This window comes from Myotis lucifugus, unplaced genomic scaffold (assembly GCF_000147115.1).
Source record: "Myotis lucifugus unplaced genomic scaffold, Myoluc2.0 scaffold_198, whole genome shotgun sequence".
Lineage (NCBI taxonomy): Eukaryota > Metazoa > Chordata > Mammalia > Chiroptera > Vespertilionidae > Myotis > Myotis lucifugus.
The window spans coordinates 2,168,653-2,186,886 of record NW_005871246.1 but is presented as its reverse complement, the minus strand read 5'-3'; the positions used below and the strand labels follow the sequence as shown (position 1 = coordinate 2,186,886).

At 52.4% G+C, this 18,234-nt stretch overlaps 1 protein-coding gene and 1 pseudogene across 4 annotated transcripts in view; one reads left to right on the top strand and one right to left on the bottom strand.

The window, feature by feature from the left end:
* Positions 1–18,234, bottom strand: part of ACSF3 (acyl-CoA synthetase family member 3) — a 71,153-nt gene that overhangs the window by 7,301 nt on the left and 45,618 nt on the right. For all 4 annotated transcript variants that reach the window (XM_023761099.1, XM_023761101.1, XM_006097356.3 and 1 more), the window contains exon 7: positions 10,428–10,554. In XM_023761099.1, the coding sequence (XP_023616867.1) occupies positions 10,428–10,554 (127 nt within the window). The remainder of the gene's footprint in view (positions 1–10,427; positions 10,555–18,234) is intronic.
* Positions 4,858–13,694, top strand: LOC106698581 (annotated as a pseudogene).

Genomic DNA, 18,234 nt, shown 5'->3' with positions numbered 1-18,234 from the left:
GCTGTGCTCTGTCCTGGGGCAGTGAGCTCAGTAGCATTTGCTGTGCCGGTTAGGCGCAGAGGCAGGGCAGCCTGGCTCCGTGGAGGCCGGCCGGAGGGGAAGCAGCATGTGAATGAGGCAAGAGTGGGCTGAGGCTCAGGGTGTGAGGGGCATGTGGTGCAGTCCTGTGGGAGCAGGAGCAAGGCTGGAGGAGCCCCGAGGGTGGTGGGGTGGACAGTGCAGGACGTGCGGGACACTGTCTCTACCGAGCAAGCGCCTTGGAGGCTGTGGGAAGCCTGGCATGGGGTGAAGGGACATTTGCATCTGAAAGCTCCTTCCTGCCGCCCTGTGGAAACTGGAGGGCAGTGTGATGACTGCGCCTGCTTGTGCCTGCAGCCATGCCCAGGTGGGAGACAGGATGGGAGGGACAGCAGGCAGAGCGAGGGCACCCGAGCACAGGAGGGCAGGCCTGGACTAGGACCAACAGGTGAAGGAGAAAGGAGTCCGAGCTCTTTGGCCCACCTCCTGGGTGGGGTGCACTGGGGGCCTGGGAAAGCTTGGCCAGTGGGGGCTTTGTAAGGATGGGCACGGAACCTGGAGGGGCAAAGGCGGTTGTCCAGGGAAACACTGAGCAAGGAGAACCGGAAACAGTTCTGAGAAAGCCTGTCTCATAAGGACCCTTCTAGCTGCTGGGAAAGCTGCAGAGACAGCCTCGGGCCTGTGGGAGTGGCTGTGGCCAACGAGTGACAGGCAGGGGTGAGGCCCACCAAGCCCAGCCCTCCCAGAGCTTCCTCAGAGCCATCTGCTCTGACCGCTCAGCTCACCGTGGAGGAGCAGAGGCCAGAGGCAAGGGAGCCAACCAGAGGCCTGTGGGCAAAGGCTCACAGAGGGGAATGTCTGGGAGGGATCTAGAAGACAGCAGGAGACTAACACTGCTTTCAGAAATGCGAAGGGCCTGGGACCATCAGCGGAGGGGGTGCTACTGTGGCATGAAGGTCTGGGGCAGCGGAGGAAAGGACTCTTGAGGATTCTAGCTTTGAGGGGGCCCTGGAGAGAGGGAGAGGAGTCACCAGACTCTAGGAAGGTGGGAGGGGGCTGGGTTGGGGAACCCTCCTTCTCTGGGTCGAGGGCAATTGGAAAGAGTAGAGGGACAAGGGGTGAACATGGAGGGTCTGTGGAGGGCAGGGTCCACTGGATGCCAGTGTAGTACCACTCTGCTCTCAGGGTACCCCCGTGCTGCCTGGAGACCCGGAGGTCCTGGCTGCACTGGGGGCAGGATGATCAGGCAATGCACCCAAAAGGCATGCTCAGAATTGAGAGGCGAGGCCCGTGTGGCTCCTTGAGGCTCTAAACGGGGACCCTGAACATCCCTCTACAACTTCCTTGGATACTACCCGGGACAGTGCTGAGGCCCGGCAAGGGACATGTCCCCGGCAGGGCTCCAGGGGGCCTCTGACCACGGCGCTCTTCCTGAGCACGAGGCTTGCCTGCAGGCCGGTGACATGTGTGCTCAGTGGTGCTGACGGAAGTGGTTTCAGAAAAAGGGGTCCTCGGCCTTCGAGGGAATGGGGAGATGACGCAGCCCAGAAGCCTGCGAGGGTGGGAGCCATCTGTTTACAGGGCAGCCCCACAGTGCCATTATTTACACAGGAAGACTGCCGAATGCCACCCCCAGTCATGCGCCCGGAGGAGCAGGACAAGGTGTGCCTGCCTTGGCTCCCACTCTGGGCATGAAAGCACCTGCATTGGGCGGTGTCCAGGAGGGAAAGAGTTAAGGAACAAAGCAAGTCTCCAAACCCCCACAGAGCCGGGGGCAGACAGACTTAAGGAAAGAAGGAAGTGTGGTGGGGAATTTCTGCAGCTCGGAGCAGAGATTGTACTCCCAGAGCCTCTGTGCAGCCACACTGAGAAAGGGCAGACCCGCCCGGATGACAGGGCTCGAGGCCAGACGGTGCCCTGGTGTTCATGCGGGAAGACGAGACGCACATGGAGCAATAACAGTGTCTGGAACTGGCTTTGGTGATGCGCCAGTTACGCTGGACAGTCACCTGGGGAAACTGGGCGCAGATGCAAGGACCTCTCTGCACATTACTTGTGACCGCCTGTGAATCTGTATTTCAAAATAAGAAGTTTTAAGAAATTGCTGCTTGGCTTATGGAGACATTCCCCTCCTCAAACCTCAGGGGAGCACCCCCACCCATGGGCTCCCCCACCCCACCTCGTGGGCTCACTCCTATGCAAGTCACTTGCAGCATCTGCAGCACATTATAATGAAGCAATAATTCCTTAAAGGAAGAATCTGTATTAACGAAGTTTATGACTGAGAACAAGTGTCACAAGTGTGGGAAATTGCCTATCAGGATGCTAATTAGATGCCCCTCATCAGGCTGGACTCTTCCTCGATGCCCCTCATCAGGCTGGACTCTTCCTCAGGTGTGGCTCCACCTGTCTGGGAACACCTGCTCTCTTCTCTGACCTGGCAGGCCCTGCATCACAGGAGCCAGGGCTCGCTCGCCAGGGCTGTGCAGGCGACTCTTGAGTCAACTCTTCTGTGCAGGCGACTCTTGAGTCAACTCTTCCCTCAGTGAAGGACTGACACCTCCATGGAGGCCCACACCGGGGTGTGTGTGTGTGTGTGTGTGTGTGAAAGGAGACCAGGTAGGGTCACCACTTGACCCAGCAACTGCACTAGGATTGCACATTCTACTGAGTCACGCTGAGGGCAGAGCCGAGGGCCAGTGCAGCTCCGTGTCCTTGAGGCACCAGGCTTCTGAGTCAGAGGACGTGGCAGCCACCTGTCAGTAACCCGCTGTGCCCGAACTCCTACAGCAGCAGGGTCAGGAGACTTGTCTTTCCACAAAAGCCGCACACCTGCCTCAGGAGGTTCTGGGCATGCCCGAACGGGCCTGGCCTCGGGTGTGGCGGTTCTTCGCCTGGAGTGTGTGCACCCATGCCAGGGACCATGACAGTTAGGAAGCCACGTGTTGGCCCTCAAGGCAGCCACCGCCGCACAGCTACTGCTGCCACATCGGAATCTTTGTCCCCTGATGGCTTTAGAATTCCTTTCTAGCCGTAGAGGAGAAGGCTTCCCAAGGCCCCCCAAGGCACATGGGCCCTGTGAGCTGCTGAGGGGAGACTCCAGGGTGGAACTCTCCAGCGCCCAGTCTTCCTTTAGCCCTGCACCGCCATGTCCCTTCTGCCTTGAGCTTGCGGTTCCCCTTGGAGACCTGCGCCCTGCCTCCCCTGGCTGGCGCCTTCTCAGAGAGGCTGCTAGACACCACGACCTGTAGGGCCTCTCTGCTTGTGTGCTCCCCACGTGGTGTGTGATTTGTGATTTCCGATTTCTCAGTGCAGAATCATTGGATGAGCACCAATGGGGGTGGAGCCCTCCCTATATCCTTCAGGGCTCTAGCCCCATCCTCAGAGCCTGGCACGTGCAAGCCAAACACAGACTCAACAGAGTGACAGACAGAGGCCAGCCCCATGGGGAGGGTGGTGCTGCTGAGGAGCTTCGGACACAAGACCCCAAACAAGTCAACAACTTTCACTTTTCTAACAACGTATTTATCGAAATGTACTGATTCTGGAGTCGGTCTCCTGCTGATGAGTGCCGACTCCTGGCCCTGCCACCAGCCGCAGCCAGGGAGCTGTGCTCTGACAGACACGGCCTGGTGATCAGTACAGTGAGCTGCACACAGCTCAGGCACAGGCGTGTGCAGCAGGACCTACACACTGCTCTCTGCCTGGCACTGTAATGGAAATAAATCTCCCCACACTCAGAGGCTACCTTTCTGGATGTGGGCGAACCATGGGCGGTGGGCCTGGCCTTGCCCATGTGTGGTCCTGGGACGAAGTGCTCCTGGCTGGGCAAGAGTCCTGACTGGAGTGACATGGGAATAGCACCGTCCCTGTCCCGATAAGGATCCTGAGCTATTGAGGGGGGAGAGGGTGTGTGTTGGGCACCCCACATGCGGCATCCCGGCTGTGCAGAAAGCTAGAGCAGGCGAGCGAGGAAACCAAGTGGAGGAGACCCAGACCCACTCTGACTGTGGCCACGGAGCATCCTGCATTCGGGCTCCTGGTCCTTGAAGAAACTGAGGGAGCCGGAGACCACTGCTGTGAGCTCTTCCCCAGCTGCTCTGCCCTGGAGCCCCTCGTGTTTCCACTCAGAGTCTCAACTCTGTCTGCAGGTCACCCACCAGGCTGGGGGCGGTGCAGCTATCCTGTGGGCTCCAGAGACGGGTGCCCGTGGTGAAGAGAGGAGCCGCTGCCACGCAGAGACCTTGGCGGCTGCTGTGCTGACCCACTCCTGGGGGATAGAGACCAAGGAAGACACCAGAAGGAAATGAAGGCACGACAACTTCCAGGAGCATAAACCTCACCTGAAAACCACCAGGGAGAGATGGCAGGGTGAACACAAGTTCTCTCTCCCTTGAAACAAAAGCAACAGTAACTTCTTAGAAGTACAGTTTTAAACAGAGAGAATAGGAAAGGAGAGTATGTTTTTAAAAAATGGGAAGCTGAAAAGCAGATGAATCAGTGATCAAGAACTACACAGACCCAAAGAAGTAGACCCTTGAGGGCGTGGAGAGAGGCAGCAGGGTGCTGACTCACCCCCCAGGCGTGGGCAGAGGCCCCTGGCGGGAGGTGGAGGCGAGGAGGAGGCAGGACTGATGGTGAGAAGCAGGTGGAGCCCCGCCTCGGAGCATGTTGTGTTCTCTGGGATAGAGGGTGCCCTCTGGCCAGGCATGAGGAGGTAGTGGGCCTGTGAGCACCCAGGGCTCCACCACCCCACCACCCTTCTCACTGTCAGCCACCAGAGGTCGCTGGGCATCAGAGGGGAGAAAACCAGCCAAACAATTCCCAGAACTACAGGACATGGTTTCCGAGTGCTGGCAGACCAGGAACGTCAGAGCACCCACAGTGCATGGCCAAACTGTGGGCTCTGGGGACAAACAAGACCCTCTAGGACTCCACAGGGGAAGGTCACAAAGCACCAGAATAACGGCTGCAGCTGGCAGCAAACACGGAAGCTAGAAACCAATACAGGGCCGACTTCTAACCCACTATTCCGCACCCCGCCCAACCCAAATGAAGACACTGCCAGACACGTGTCCATTCTCAGGAGGCCTCTGGGGGATGTGGGCTGCAACCTGAGGAGTGAGAGGAAGGAGGAAGCCGTGGGTGCAGGAACAGGAGGGAGGAGGGGACCGCAGACAGTGGAGGCCCAGGTGGGAGCTGTGTGTGATGCGGAGGGGACAGCCCAGCTGGGGGCAGCAGGACACTGAAGAGGGGTTTTTTTCCAAGGAGAGAGGGTGGCCATCCATGCCTGGGGATGTGGACATAGATGAACACACGAGCCCTTCCCCAGCTGGGGAACAGCCATGGTTCCCACACTGCTCAGCTCTGAACGGAATGTGCAGGGCCTCATGTGCCGACACTGCACACCAACCGCTGATGAGAGTGCTGCGGCCATGGGGTGGGCGGTATCAGCAGTCAGTTAGGACACGGAGATCAACATCAAAGAAACAGCTAACACATCTTGGGGGCCACTGGTAATTGCCCCCAAACTGGTGAAACCAATGGCACCTTTGAGCCCTGATGTACAACTTCGATGAAAAACAAAAACTCAAAACATTCACCCTCTGCCCAGAGGTCTGGGACTGACCGGTGCAGACAAAAAAGGCCAAAGGAACAGCACTGAGGCCCAGGAGCAGCCGCGGGCAGCAGAGCCCAACACATGCCGTGACGTCCCTTCACTCGAAAGCCACTTCCAGGTGGATCGAAGACTCAACTTTGTGAAAGCGATGTCTGACAACTTCAGAAGAAAATAAAGGAGAGCATCTTTATGACCACTGGGAACAAAGGGTTTCTAAGTGACATAAAAATAAAGCACACACACAGGAGATGGCTGTAGGCCAGCTAGGACTACAGCACAGCAAAAGCTTCCGCACACAGGAGGTGCCACCAACAAAGGGGCCATGGGTGCCACAGCCGGGCTCAGCATCGCAGTCGGGGAACCCCCCGGACAGCTGCTGACTGAACAGCCGAGTCTTTGGAACAGGGACCTGTCTTCCAGGGAGAAGCGAGGCTCGGGAACGAGATGGTCATTCTTGGCCAGATGTGAAGGTGGTGACAGCCTGCAGTTACATGTGCCATCACACTCACTAGCAGGAGACACGGGTCCCTGTGTTGCAGCCCTTTGCCTAATTCCTAACTATGGCTCACTGGTCAAAATAAAAGGACTCCTTGAGGAGAAACCTATCAGAGCTCAGAGCAGCTATGAGTGAGAGGCCTTGGCAAGGTGTGAGCGGAGCAAACGTCACTCCTGAGTGCTATTCTGAGGCCTTCTTAACATGAGAAGGCTTAAACTTCAGTGCAAAACTTAAAAACCATTTGTACTTATCTGTGCTTATAAGAGTAACAAGCTTACTGCAGAAGTACCAGAAGAGAGAAAACAGAAGAGGACATGAGATCATGAGTCCGAGTTCTGTACCAAACATGCCCACATGTGACACCCATGCACACATGTGTATATGACACACACCAGCAGAGTTCCCTCATGCCATTAGTCTTGAAAATAAGGTTTCTAAGGTCTCACACTATTCTGCTGTTTGGATGGATCACAATGTACATACCAGTCCCCATCACTGAGCAAGTGATTCCAATTTCTCACACTATAAATAATTCTGCAACAGCTATCTTTGGGCATCCACTTTTGACCGCCTCTAATTTTTTTCTTTAAACAGATTCATAGAAACACTGGCCATACAATCCCACCGGCCTTACTGCATTGAGCATCAGCTCTTTAAGAATTTGCCAGTTTAGTCAAAAGGATGCAATCTTTGTTTCCCTGTTTCTCTTTTATCACTAGGAAATGAAACGTCTTCTGTATTTTTTGGCCAGTTCTATTTCTTTTTTGTGACCTGCCCGTCATCTTAGCTCGAAGTTGACTGGCTCTGTGAGCAATTGACTTCCTGGGCTGCATGGTCAGCCCTCATTCTCGATTAGAGCGACACCTCAGAGAGTTTCCACGCTCCACTGAGGCTGCAAACCTCGGGCAGCCCAGCCATTCCACATCAGCTCTCCCTTCTGCTGTCCTACTGGAGATGTGTTTTCTTAAATAAACAGCTTTTAATGTTTGCCTCTGATAATAGTATCATGTGCTCATTGCAGAACAAAAAGGGAAGAGGCACTACCAGACACCCTGGCAATGTTCTGGTGATTTCCCATGGCTCTTTCTCCCAGGTACCTAAGTACCTTCTACACATGTATTTATCTAAAACTAGGTAAATAGAGTTGACTATTTACTATGTCACTTTTCAACATTAACAGTGTATGATGCATATTCTTTGAAATAATCAGAGATGCCATTTTTGTTTCCTCATGTTTACTTATCAGTTTCTTTAAAATGACAAAACTGCTCAGGGAAAAGCACCGAGAAGGCAGTAGGAGCTACGTGTTTGCTCAGCTCTGTCCCCGGGCCCCAGCGCCATCCCGTATCCCTATGTTGTCATCTCTGTCCTCACCTCCATCCCATGCCCTCGTTTCCCCACATCTGCGTCTCCGTGTCCTCACCTGGGCCCTGTGTCCTCATCTCTGTTTTCTCAGGTGCAGCCTGTGCTCGCATCCCCACGTCCTCGTCTCAGCCCTGTCCTCACATCTGTGTCTTTACCCCCATGTCCTCAGCTCCGACAGCAGGGTCAATGTAAAGCCCTGAGGATGCCTGGGTCCTAGAATCGCCTGTGTGTGCGGACCAACTTCTCTGAGGGTGTGGCAGTGCTCGGTGGACTCAGGGAGTCCAAAGGCACTGTGGCTGTCAGGAAAGTGTCAGGGGTGGGGTCGGGGGAGGGCGCTTTGATTTCTTCCCTGAGAGGCAGCTGGGAGCCCTGGGGGCTGACAAGGAGCTCCCCACGTGTGCTCCCTGGCAGAACCGGGCTGCAGGGAAGGAGGCAGGCACACACAGGGCAGGGAGGGCCACCGTGGCTGGAATGGAAGTGGCCAGCTTGTCTCCTGTCATCTAGACATGGAGAAGGCCACTGAGAGGAACTGGCCGGAGGAGGACCTGCCAGCTCCTGCCAGAATTTGAATCTGAATGGCAGGAGGGGCTGGCCAGGGAAAGGGTTAAGTTTAATTTATCCTGATTTCTATTTAATATCATGCTCTCCCCGTAGGAGCCGGCAGCTGTGAGCTGATTGCGCGCTCTCATTATGCAGTCTGTATCGCTAATGGCCTGTGACAAAGGCATGCGGCTTCCAGGCCTCACCCCCGAGAGCCAATTAAACACACATACTCCCTTCCTGTTTGCAGTGCATTACAATGAAATTAAACTGAATTTCAAAATCATTTTCTCCTAAAGACATCTCTTTACAATAATTAATGCATACTATTCCTTTTCAACTGAAATATTCATCAGGAGCAGTGACTAAAATGTTTGAACGCTGACTGCCCCACATTTTGCATGGCTGTTGCCCCAGTGCTCAGTCAGCCCTGCTATCGGCAAAATCCACAGGGTTTTGGTTCCTGTGCTTTTAAAGAAAAAATATCTGCAGCTTTTTATCTGAATTTTAAAATAAAAGAAGATGGCTACAAAGTAAGTCAGGTTTCCAAATTGGGACCATTTAGATGGCTAAAGAAGGGATGCATAAAAGCACGATTAGTTCAAAAGTAGTATTTCCTAAATATCTGCATTTGAAGGACAATTATAGAGAGACAGACATGTATTAACGCAGATGTTTATAGGTAAACCAGATGGGCGTGTGTTAATATCCTGACTACATCCTGTCACAGGCAGAGATAGGAGGGCCCAAAACAGGTCACCTGGACTCCTGAGTCCCCAAAATGGGGCCCTCTGCTGACCAGCACCCCAGATTCTCCTGCCAGGGTTCCTGGGGCACTGGTCTCTGTTCTGAGGGCCAACACATACCCGATCTGCAAACCCTTCAGAACCCTCCACAAATCTGCTCTCTGCCCAGTGTGGAGGGACCAGGGGGACAGGACATGCCAACCACAGCTACTAGGAAATATACTTCTGAGGGTACGTGAGAGAGAAAGCCATGATGGCTGTGGGACCGCAGGGCTGGGATCAGCAAGTCCAGCCCTAAGTGCCACCTGCATGGGGGCAGAAAGGGGGCCATTGATATCTCCCAGTAGGACTTTCTAACTGTCCCTTCACCCTCAAGCCCCCACTCAATGGGCCCACACAGCTCCCTGCTCTGTCACTTGGTGACCTCAGGCCCATGACAGCAGCAGACTGGAGAGTGGACATGGAATCCACCCCCTACAGATCCAGGCTGACCTGAGCCTGTTGAGATGACATGTGTGCAAGTGTCAGCCCCAGGCAGCACATGGCACAGGGGTCACCAGGCTAAGGGCCATGGCCGTCTCTCACACACCCTCTCTCCCGTCCTATTTGCACAGAGACCCCGGCGGCATCCTATACCACCTGCGGCGGCTTCCTTTCTTCTGAGCTCTGCTCTCACAGAAGGATCAAGGCACGTTTCTGATCACGGGGCCACATCTGATGACATGTGAAAACAGGCCTTGCTTTTAGAAAATACTTCCTTGAGATTATTATGAACTAATGTGTGTCCAAGACATAAGTTTTAGAAATACAAACAGGCAAAAAGAAAAGGAGAAACCACCCAGAATCCCCCATCTAGGTGTCGGGAACCGATGCTCTGGTGTGTGTTTACATGAGCACACACACTAGGGAATCATGCAGCTGCAAACCCAAACATCCCAGTGTCTGCCGGGCCCAAGGAGGTGGGATGGAGGGACAGAAGGGGACAGGGTGAGGGACAGAGGGTGGAGGGACGTGGGACGGGCGGGGGCAGGGGATGGAAGGTGCCTCAGATCAGGCTCTGGGTGTGTGTCCCAGGTGACAGGATGCCAGTATGGTGGGGGGGGGGGCACCAGAGCATTCCATCAGTGCTGCCTTTTTCTGCCCAGCGCTGGGGCCCCAGGTTATGACGAGTTTATACTTGCTCGCTTGGGCAGCTGACACAGAGTGCAGACTTTAGTAGGGAAGAGGGAACGGAATGACCCACACCACAAATAAACCACATTCCATCACACAACTTGATCCTGAGTGGGGGAGGGTAATTTTCAAAGCATGATGGGCTAAGAGGGAGGGTGGGTGGAAGAGGGTGAGGAGGAACTCCTCCTTAGAGTGCAGTGGTGACTGGGAAGGGGGTGTGCGTGTCCTGACCCAAGATGGGCAATGGGACCAGCAGGAGGGGGCTGCGGCCTCAGGAGCCTCCTTTCAGAGGCTGAAAGGGATACAGCCACAAAGATGTGAGACACAAGGTGCACCCCCAGCCCTGTCTCTGCCCTTGACAGAGATTCTGAGGTGTCAGGTGTGGTGACAACCTGGGTGGCCACGTCACACTCCTCTATCCCCTCAGGCCCCTCCTCCGGTGGCTCTCCCTCTCTGCCCCAGCCCCTACCTGTTTTAAACCAGCCATCTGAGGTGAACGCTTTCTTCGTTTCTTCTGGTTTGCCCCAGTATTCACGGAACACAGTGGGTCCCCTGACCAAGAGCTCCCCTTCCTTCTCCTTGAATCCTGGGGTCACCTGCGGTGTGGGAGAGAAATGTGCCCGTCAGAGCAACGCCTCCCAGGATGGGGTCTCCACCTGCCTCCCCTGTGCCCCTGCCCGACCTGAGGACCACCATGCTTTTCTGAAATTGAACATATTGTTGGGAAACACAGCTTTCAACGCAGAAACTCAATCAGAGCTGCTCCCTCAGCTCACCCTGCCCTGGGTGGGGCTGTGGGTCATCTCTTCATCCTCAAATAGCTCCATCCTGTAGATTGTAGATGTGAATAAGTGGCCAGGGCTCAGAGCTTGGACCTGGCTGGATTAGCTGTCCGCTTCTAAAAGCCATGTTCTTGGCTTCCCATGAAATCCTGTGTCCAGGGCATTTCTCAGACAAACCAGGGAACCCAGGAGAAGCAAGCAGCAGCCCGCACCCTGTCTGTGGCAACTGGAGCAGCTCCGAGTTGGTAGCACCCGCTGGAGAGCCTTTTGGAGGTGCTACTTTGCTTGGTGAAAAGGAAGCTGACAGAGCAGTCAACGGACAGGGCGGCTCCAGGAGGAAGACTTGGGAGCCAGGAGACCCTGGCACTGGAATTCACGTGGTCGTGGAAGGCAGGGAAGCTCAGTGCTTCTCTAGTGTGACCACAGTGAAGGGTAGCAGGGAGATTGGGTTTTATAAGAAACTGAGCAGGGGCTTCCATGGTGCCAGGAAAAGCACCTGCAGAGGAGGCACCTGTGAGGTCACAGGTCCGTTCCTCTGGTAAGCCACCGCTGGCCTATTGGAGAACTCAGCACTCCTCACTTAGTAAGAGAAATAGTAGTCAGAACACCAGCAAGGCTGTGGAAGAACTTAACCATCTGCATCTAATTGACATTTACACTCCAGCCCAAACCAGCAGAACATTCACAAGCAGGACCACATATTCTGGGCCATAAAACATACCTTAACAAATTAAAAACAACAACAACACTGAAATCATACCAAGCATGTTTTCTGACCAAAAGCTAGAAATCAATAACAGAAAAATCTCTAAACCCTTGGAAAATAAATATCACACTTATAAATAATCCACGAGTCAAAGGAGATGTCTTAAGGAAAATTATAAAATATTTTGAACTGAATGAAAATACAACCCACCAACAAGGGGGGAGTACAACTAAAGCAGTGCTTAGAGGGAAGTTTATATAATTAAATGCACATATTAGAAAAGAGAGAAGGTCTCAAATCAATAACCTAAAGTTTCAACTTAAGAAACCAGCAGTTCAATGGGTACTAGGAGCCGAGAGCAGACCCCAGAGAGCCCTGAGCAGCCCCAGCACCGTCGGCCTAGTTACCATACACCGGGAGGAGCTGCAGCTGCTGCAGCCTGCCACCACCACCTCAGGGCTGCCCACACCAAGCCTGGCACCATGAGCAGTGGTGCAGGGAATGGAGGTCCTGGCGGCCTCACATCAGCGGTGCCTGCTGGCAGGGACAAGAAGGTTTTGGGAAACGAAAAGGGAGCCCACTGTATGGGAGAAGATATTTGGCAATGATACATCTTATAAAGGGTGAATATCCAAAATATATAAGGAACTCATACAACTTAACGAAAGGCAGATAAACAATCCAATTAAAAAATGGACAAAGGACCTAAATAGACATTTCTCCAAAGAGGACATACAGATGACCAAGAAAAAATGCTCAAAGTCACTGATCATTAGAGAGATGCAAATTAAAATGACAATGCGGTATCACCTCACACCTGTCAGAATGGCTACCATCAACAAATCACAAATGCTGGCGAGGGTATGGAGAAAAGGGAACCCTAGTACACTGCTGCTGGTGCAGCCATTATGGAAAACAGTATGGCGTTTCCTCAAAAAAGTAAATATGGATCGGCCATTAGACCCAGTGATTCCACTTCCAGAAATATATCCTAAGAAACCTGAAACACCAATCAGAAAGAATGTATGCACTCCTATGTTTATAGCAGCACAAATTATAATAGTTAAGTTCTGGAAATAGCCCAAGTGCCCATCAGCAGATGAGTGGATAAAAAAGCTGTGGTACATTTACACCACGGAATACTATGCAGCAGTAAAAAAGAAGGATCTCTTACCCTTTGAGACAGCATGGAGGGACCTGGAGAGTATCATGCTAAGTGAAATAAGTCAGAGAAAGACAAGTATCCCATGATCTCACTCATATGTGGAATCTAAATAACAAAATAAACTGATGAATGGAGTGGATCCAGAGACATGGAAGCATGGAACAGAGTGTGGAATCTCAGACGGAAGGTGAGGGAGGGTGAGTGGGTGGGAGGTAATCAACCAAAGACCTTGTATGCATATATGCAGAACTCATAGACACAGACAGTGGGGTGGTGAGTGCTTGGGGTGGGCGTAGGCTGGAGGGGGTCAATGGGGAAAAAGGGGGACATATGTAATACTTTCAACAATAAAAATAAAAATAAAAGGTTTTGGGAACAGTAAAATGGTTCAATGTAAGAAAAAGATATGGTTTCATCAACAGGAATGACACCAAGGAAGATGTATTTGTACACCAGACTGCCATAAAGAATAACCCTAGGAAGTACCTTTGCAGTGTAAGAGATGCAGAGATTGTGGAGTTTGATGTTGTTGAAGGAGAAAAGGGTGTGGAGGCAGCAAATGTTACAGGCCCTGGTGGAGTTCCAGTAAACATGCAAGGCAGTAAATATGCAGCAGACAGTAACCATTCCAGACACTATCCACCTTGCAGGGGTCCTCGGTGCAAATACCAGCAGAACTACCCAAATAGTGAGAGTGGGGGAAAGAATGAGAGATCCAAGAGTGCTCCCGAAGGCCAGGCCCAACAGCACCTGCCCTACTGCAGGCAACAGTTCCCACCTTACTGCATGTGGACACCCTATGGGCATCGACCACAGTATTCCAACCCTCAGATGCAAGGAGAAATGATGGCGGGTGCTGACAACCAGAGTGCAGGAGAACAAGGTAGGCCAGTGAGACAGAATATGTATTAGAGCTACAGACCATGATTAACTGGGGTTCTCCTCACCAAAACAGCCTAGAGAGAACAACAATGAAGAAGATAAGAAAATGCTAAACCACAAGATGGCAAAGAGACAAAAGCAGCTGATCCACTGGCCCAGAATTCATCCGCTCCCAAGGCTGAGCAGAGTGGGGGTGAATAAATGCTAGCTTACCATCTCTACCATCCGGTTTAGTCATCCAACAAGAAGAAATGAATATGAAATTCAGCAATAAGAAATGAACAAAAGATTAGAACTGAAGACCTTAAGCTAGGGGTAGGGAAACTCTTTTCTGCCAATGGCCATTTGGATATTTATTAACATCATTTGCAGGCCATACAAAATTACCAACTTAAAAATTCGCTGCTACATTTGGTCAAACATTTAACTCACCCCTAATGCCTCGGCAGGGCCAGCCCAAATGATTTCGCAGGCCTTATACGACCTGCAGGCTGGATGTTCCCTACCTCTGCCTTCAGTGCTTGCTTTTTGCCCGTTAACCAGACAACTGGAACTATCCGCATTATCTATACAGCATGGGGTTTTTATTATTTTTACCTATAGAAATCTCATTTTGGTAATGACAAATGAGGTTTTTATTTCTTAAAAGCCTGGTTTTTCTTAATATATTTTTAAAGGTTTTTAAAATTGTTTCATATTTGGTCAAATTAAGATTTTTAAGGACCTTATTTTTAATTTGTAATAAAAATTCAACAAACTGCAAGCACCTGTTAATAAAAGGCCTTAAATAATTGTTTGTGTAAAAACAAGAAAAAAAGAAACTAGAAAAAGAGAAAGCAATCGCAAAAAAAAAAAAAGAAACAATAAAGATAAGACAGAAACCAGGATTAAAAAGAGAAAAGCAATAGAGGAAATTCAATAAATCCAATAAAGCTAGTTCTCTGAAGAAAGATTAACAAAACAGTTAAACTTCTAGCAACAATAACAAAGAAAAAAGAAATGGAAGACACAAATGACTAGTATGAGCAATGGGAAGAGTATCACTTCAGACTCCACATATATTAAAATATTAATAATGAAAAACTCTATGCACATAAATTTGGCAACTTAAATGAAACTGAATTCAGTTAAAATCTTCCAAAAAAGAAACCTCTAGACCCAGATGGTAAATTCTATCAAATATTATAAAAACACAAAACTCCAATTACACACAAACTCTTCTAGAAAATAGAAGAGGGAACATTTTCTGACTCATTTTATGACACCAGCATCATCGATGCCCCGTGATACACTGACCAGCCCTCAAGCACAGCAGCTGCCAGCACACAGGCTGTGTGGCCACAGACACGTAGAGTACAAAGTTGGGGTCTTCTGGAACCAAAACCAACTCTCTTTCAACTAGAGCCCAGAGTCCCATTCAATCCTATCAATCCAGCTCAATCCCATTCAACACTTAATCTGAGCCCCTTCTTAGATTCACCTGACCACCACAGGGTAAATACCATAAAGACAGGCAGATCCACCAATTCTAACTTTTGCACAGATTTGCCAAGGGCGTCTCCGGTTTAAGGAAAGTACATGTCATCATTTTCTTCTGTTTTAAAAAAATATATTTCTATTCATTTCAGAGAGGAAAGAAGGAGACATTGATCTCAATGATGGAAGAGAGTGATTGATCCGCTGCCTCCTGCACGCCCACACTGAGGATCGAGCCTGCAACCTAGGCATGTGCCCTGACCGGGAATCCAATTGTGATCTCCTGGTTCATAGACGCTCAGCCACTGGGCCATGCCAGCCAGGCTGTCATGATTTTCTTTCTTTCTTTTTTTTAATCCTCACCTGAGGATATTTTTCCCATTGATTTTTAGAGAGAGTGGAAGAGAGAAGGAAAGACAGAAATATTGATGTGAGAGAAACACATCAATTAGATAGTTGTCTCCTGCACGCACCCCGACCAGGGCCTGGGGTGGGGAAGAGCCTGCAACCAAGGTACGTGTCCTTGACTGGAATTGAACCTGGGACCCTTCGGTCCACAGGTTGACACTCTATCCACTGAGCCAAACTGGCTAGGGCTGTCATCATTTTCTTTTTTTTTTTTAATGTATCTTTATTGATTTCAGAGAGGAAGGGAGAGGGAAAGAGAGATAGAAACATCAATGATGACAGAGGATCATTGATTGGCTGCCTCCTGCACGTCCCCTAATGGGGATCAAGCCCGCAACCCAGGCATGTGCCCTTGACCGGAATTGAACCTGGGACCCTTAAGTCCTCAGGCTGACGCTCTATCCACTGAGTCAAACCGGCTAGGGCTGTCATCATTTTCTTTATGCTAAAAAAGACAAGGCATTTTCATTTCTTGGGGGAGAGGGAAAAATGAATCACCAGATAGAGCTCTAAACACTCACACACCTATTACACATTTGCTTATGTCATACTAACTATTGGACAGACCTTGACAGTAAGGCCAAATTAATATTGGTGGTTGATGTAAATTTTAGAGACAAGGGTATGATGGGATATCAAGAGTGAAGATAAACCAGAAGGAGAATGGCCTGAGAAAAATATCAGAGAGAAATAATAAACTAAAATCCTATCTAATAAAAGAGAAACATGGTAATTAGCCGTACCTCCGCTACCCTTCCCATTGGCTAATCAGGGAGATATGCAAATGAAATGCCAACCAAGATGGCGGCTGGCAGCCAGGCAGCTGACGCGAACAGGGAGGCTTGCTTGCTTCAGTGATGGAGGAAGCCAAGCTTCCCCGCCTGCCTTGCCGGCCTCTGAGCTGCAACTCTAAGAAACATTGTAACAAATATAGAAGCTAAACCAAACCCCAGAAACCTGCTTTAGTCAGCCAGGCTTCAGCCAGCAGGACCGCAACATTGTTTCAAATACAGAAGGTAAACAAAGGCCAGAAACCTGCTTTCAGCAGCCGAGGCCTCAGAGCTAAAGCTGGCCCAGAATAAAAAAGAAAAGAAAAAAAGGAGCGGTTGGGAGCTTCAGTCACCCACCAGCCTGAAAACGGCCCTCAGCCCCTCACCCAGACTGGCCAGGCACCCCAGTGGGGACCCCCACCCTGATCCAGGACACCCTTCAGGGCAAACCAGCCGGCCCCCACCTGTGCACCAGGCCTCTATCCTATATAGTAAAAGGGTAATATGCCTCCCGGCACCGGGATCAGCGGAGCAGCGAGGCCTCCCGGCACCGGGATCAGCGTGACAGGGGGCAGTGACCAAACCCCCTGATCGCCCTGCGGCTCTGTGTGTGACAGGGGGCGGCGCCCCAACCTCCCCCCACGGGCCCTGCTCTGTGTGTGACAGGGTAGAGCCATAACCTCCCCATCGGCCCTGCCCTGAGTGTGACAGTGGCGGCGCCCCAACCCCCTGATCGGCCTTGCTCTGTGGGTGATAGAGGGCGGCGCCCCAACCCCCTGATCCGCCCTGCTCTGTGACAGGGGGCGGTGCCCCAACTCCCCTATCGGCCCTACTCTGTGAGTGACAGGGGGGAGCTCCTCAACCCCCTGATGGGCCCTGCTCTGTGTGTGACAGGGGGCAGCGCCCCAACCCCCTGATCCGTCCTGCTCTGTGTGTGACAGGGGGCGGTGCTCCAACTCCCCTATTGGCCCTACTCTGTGAGTGACAGGGGGGAGCTCCTCAACCCCCTGATCGGCCCTGCTCTGTGCGTGACTGGGGGGAGCTCCTCAACCCCCTGATGGGCCCCGCTCTGTGTGTGACAGGGTGCGGATCCCCAACACCTCTGATGGGCCCTGCTCTGTGCATGACAAGGGGCAGCGCCCCAACCCCCTGATCGGCCCTGCTCTGTGCATGACAGGGGGTGTCGCTGCAACCCCCCAATCGGCGTGTCCGGGAGCAGGCCTAAGCTAGCAGGTCATTATCTCTCAAGGGGTCCCAGACTGCGAGAGGGCACAGGCCGGGCTGAGGGACCCCCCCTTTCCCCCCCGAGTGCACAAATTTTTGTGCACCGGGCCTCTAGTCCTATATAATAAAAGCCTAATGTGCAAACTGTTCAACCGGGAGTTCAACTGCTTGCTATGACGTGTGCTGACCACCAGGGTGTGGTGCGGAACATGGTGGGTGTCGGCGATGCAGTGCTGGCAGCAGGCAGCAGTGGAGGTGCTGCCGGCCCGATGGGCCCCAATGAGAGCGGGACTGCAGCGGGACGGGGAAGCAGGTAAGTGGGCGACAGCAGGCCAAGGCAGGTGCAAGCAGGGGCCCGGTTGCCCTGCCGATCGCCCCACAGAGGGTGACCAGCGGCAGGCAGGCCCTGAAAGCCCAATTGGGGCTGGGCCCTGGGCTGGGATGGGGAAGTGGGGGTGAGTGGTGGCAACCAACCCCCTGCGGCACCCGGGTGGGGGGCTGCGACCTCTCACTGGCTATCTGGGGGCTGGGGTGGTGGGGACAGAGATGTGGTGAGAATGTGGGGTGTCCCTGAGCTTGCTCTCACTCCCCCTGCTTCCCTCCCCTGGGATACCAGGGCTCCCATGCTGGGGAGCCCCCTCCGCCCTCCTACCCCCCACCCCCCTCCCCGCACCCAGCCTGCCCTGCACCCTCCGGTGAGCTGGGCCGCAGCCACCGGGACTGCAGGGGCGCCAGTTGGGCTCCCTGTGGGTTCACGCAGGAGCTGGTCTGCGAGGCCGGCCAGGAGAGAGCGTGCTGCCCGCCTGGCTTCTGTGCGGCGCTGCTGGGCGGCCCAGAGGCCCACCCTGTGCCCCAGCCTGCGT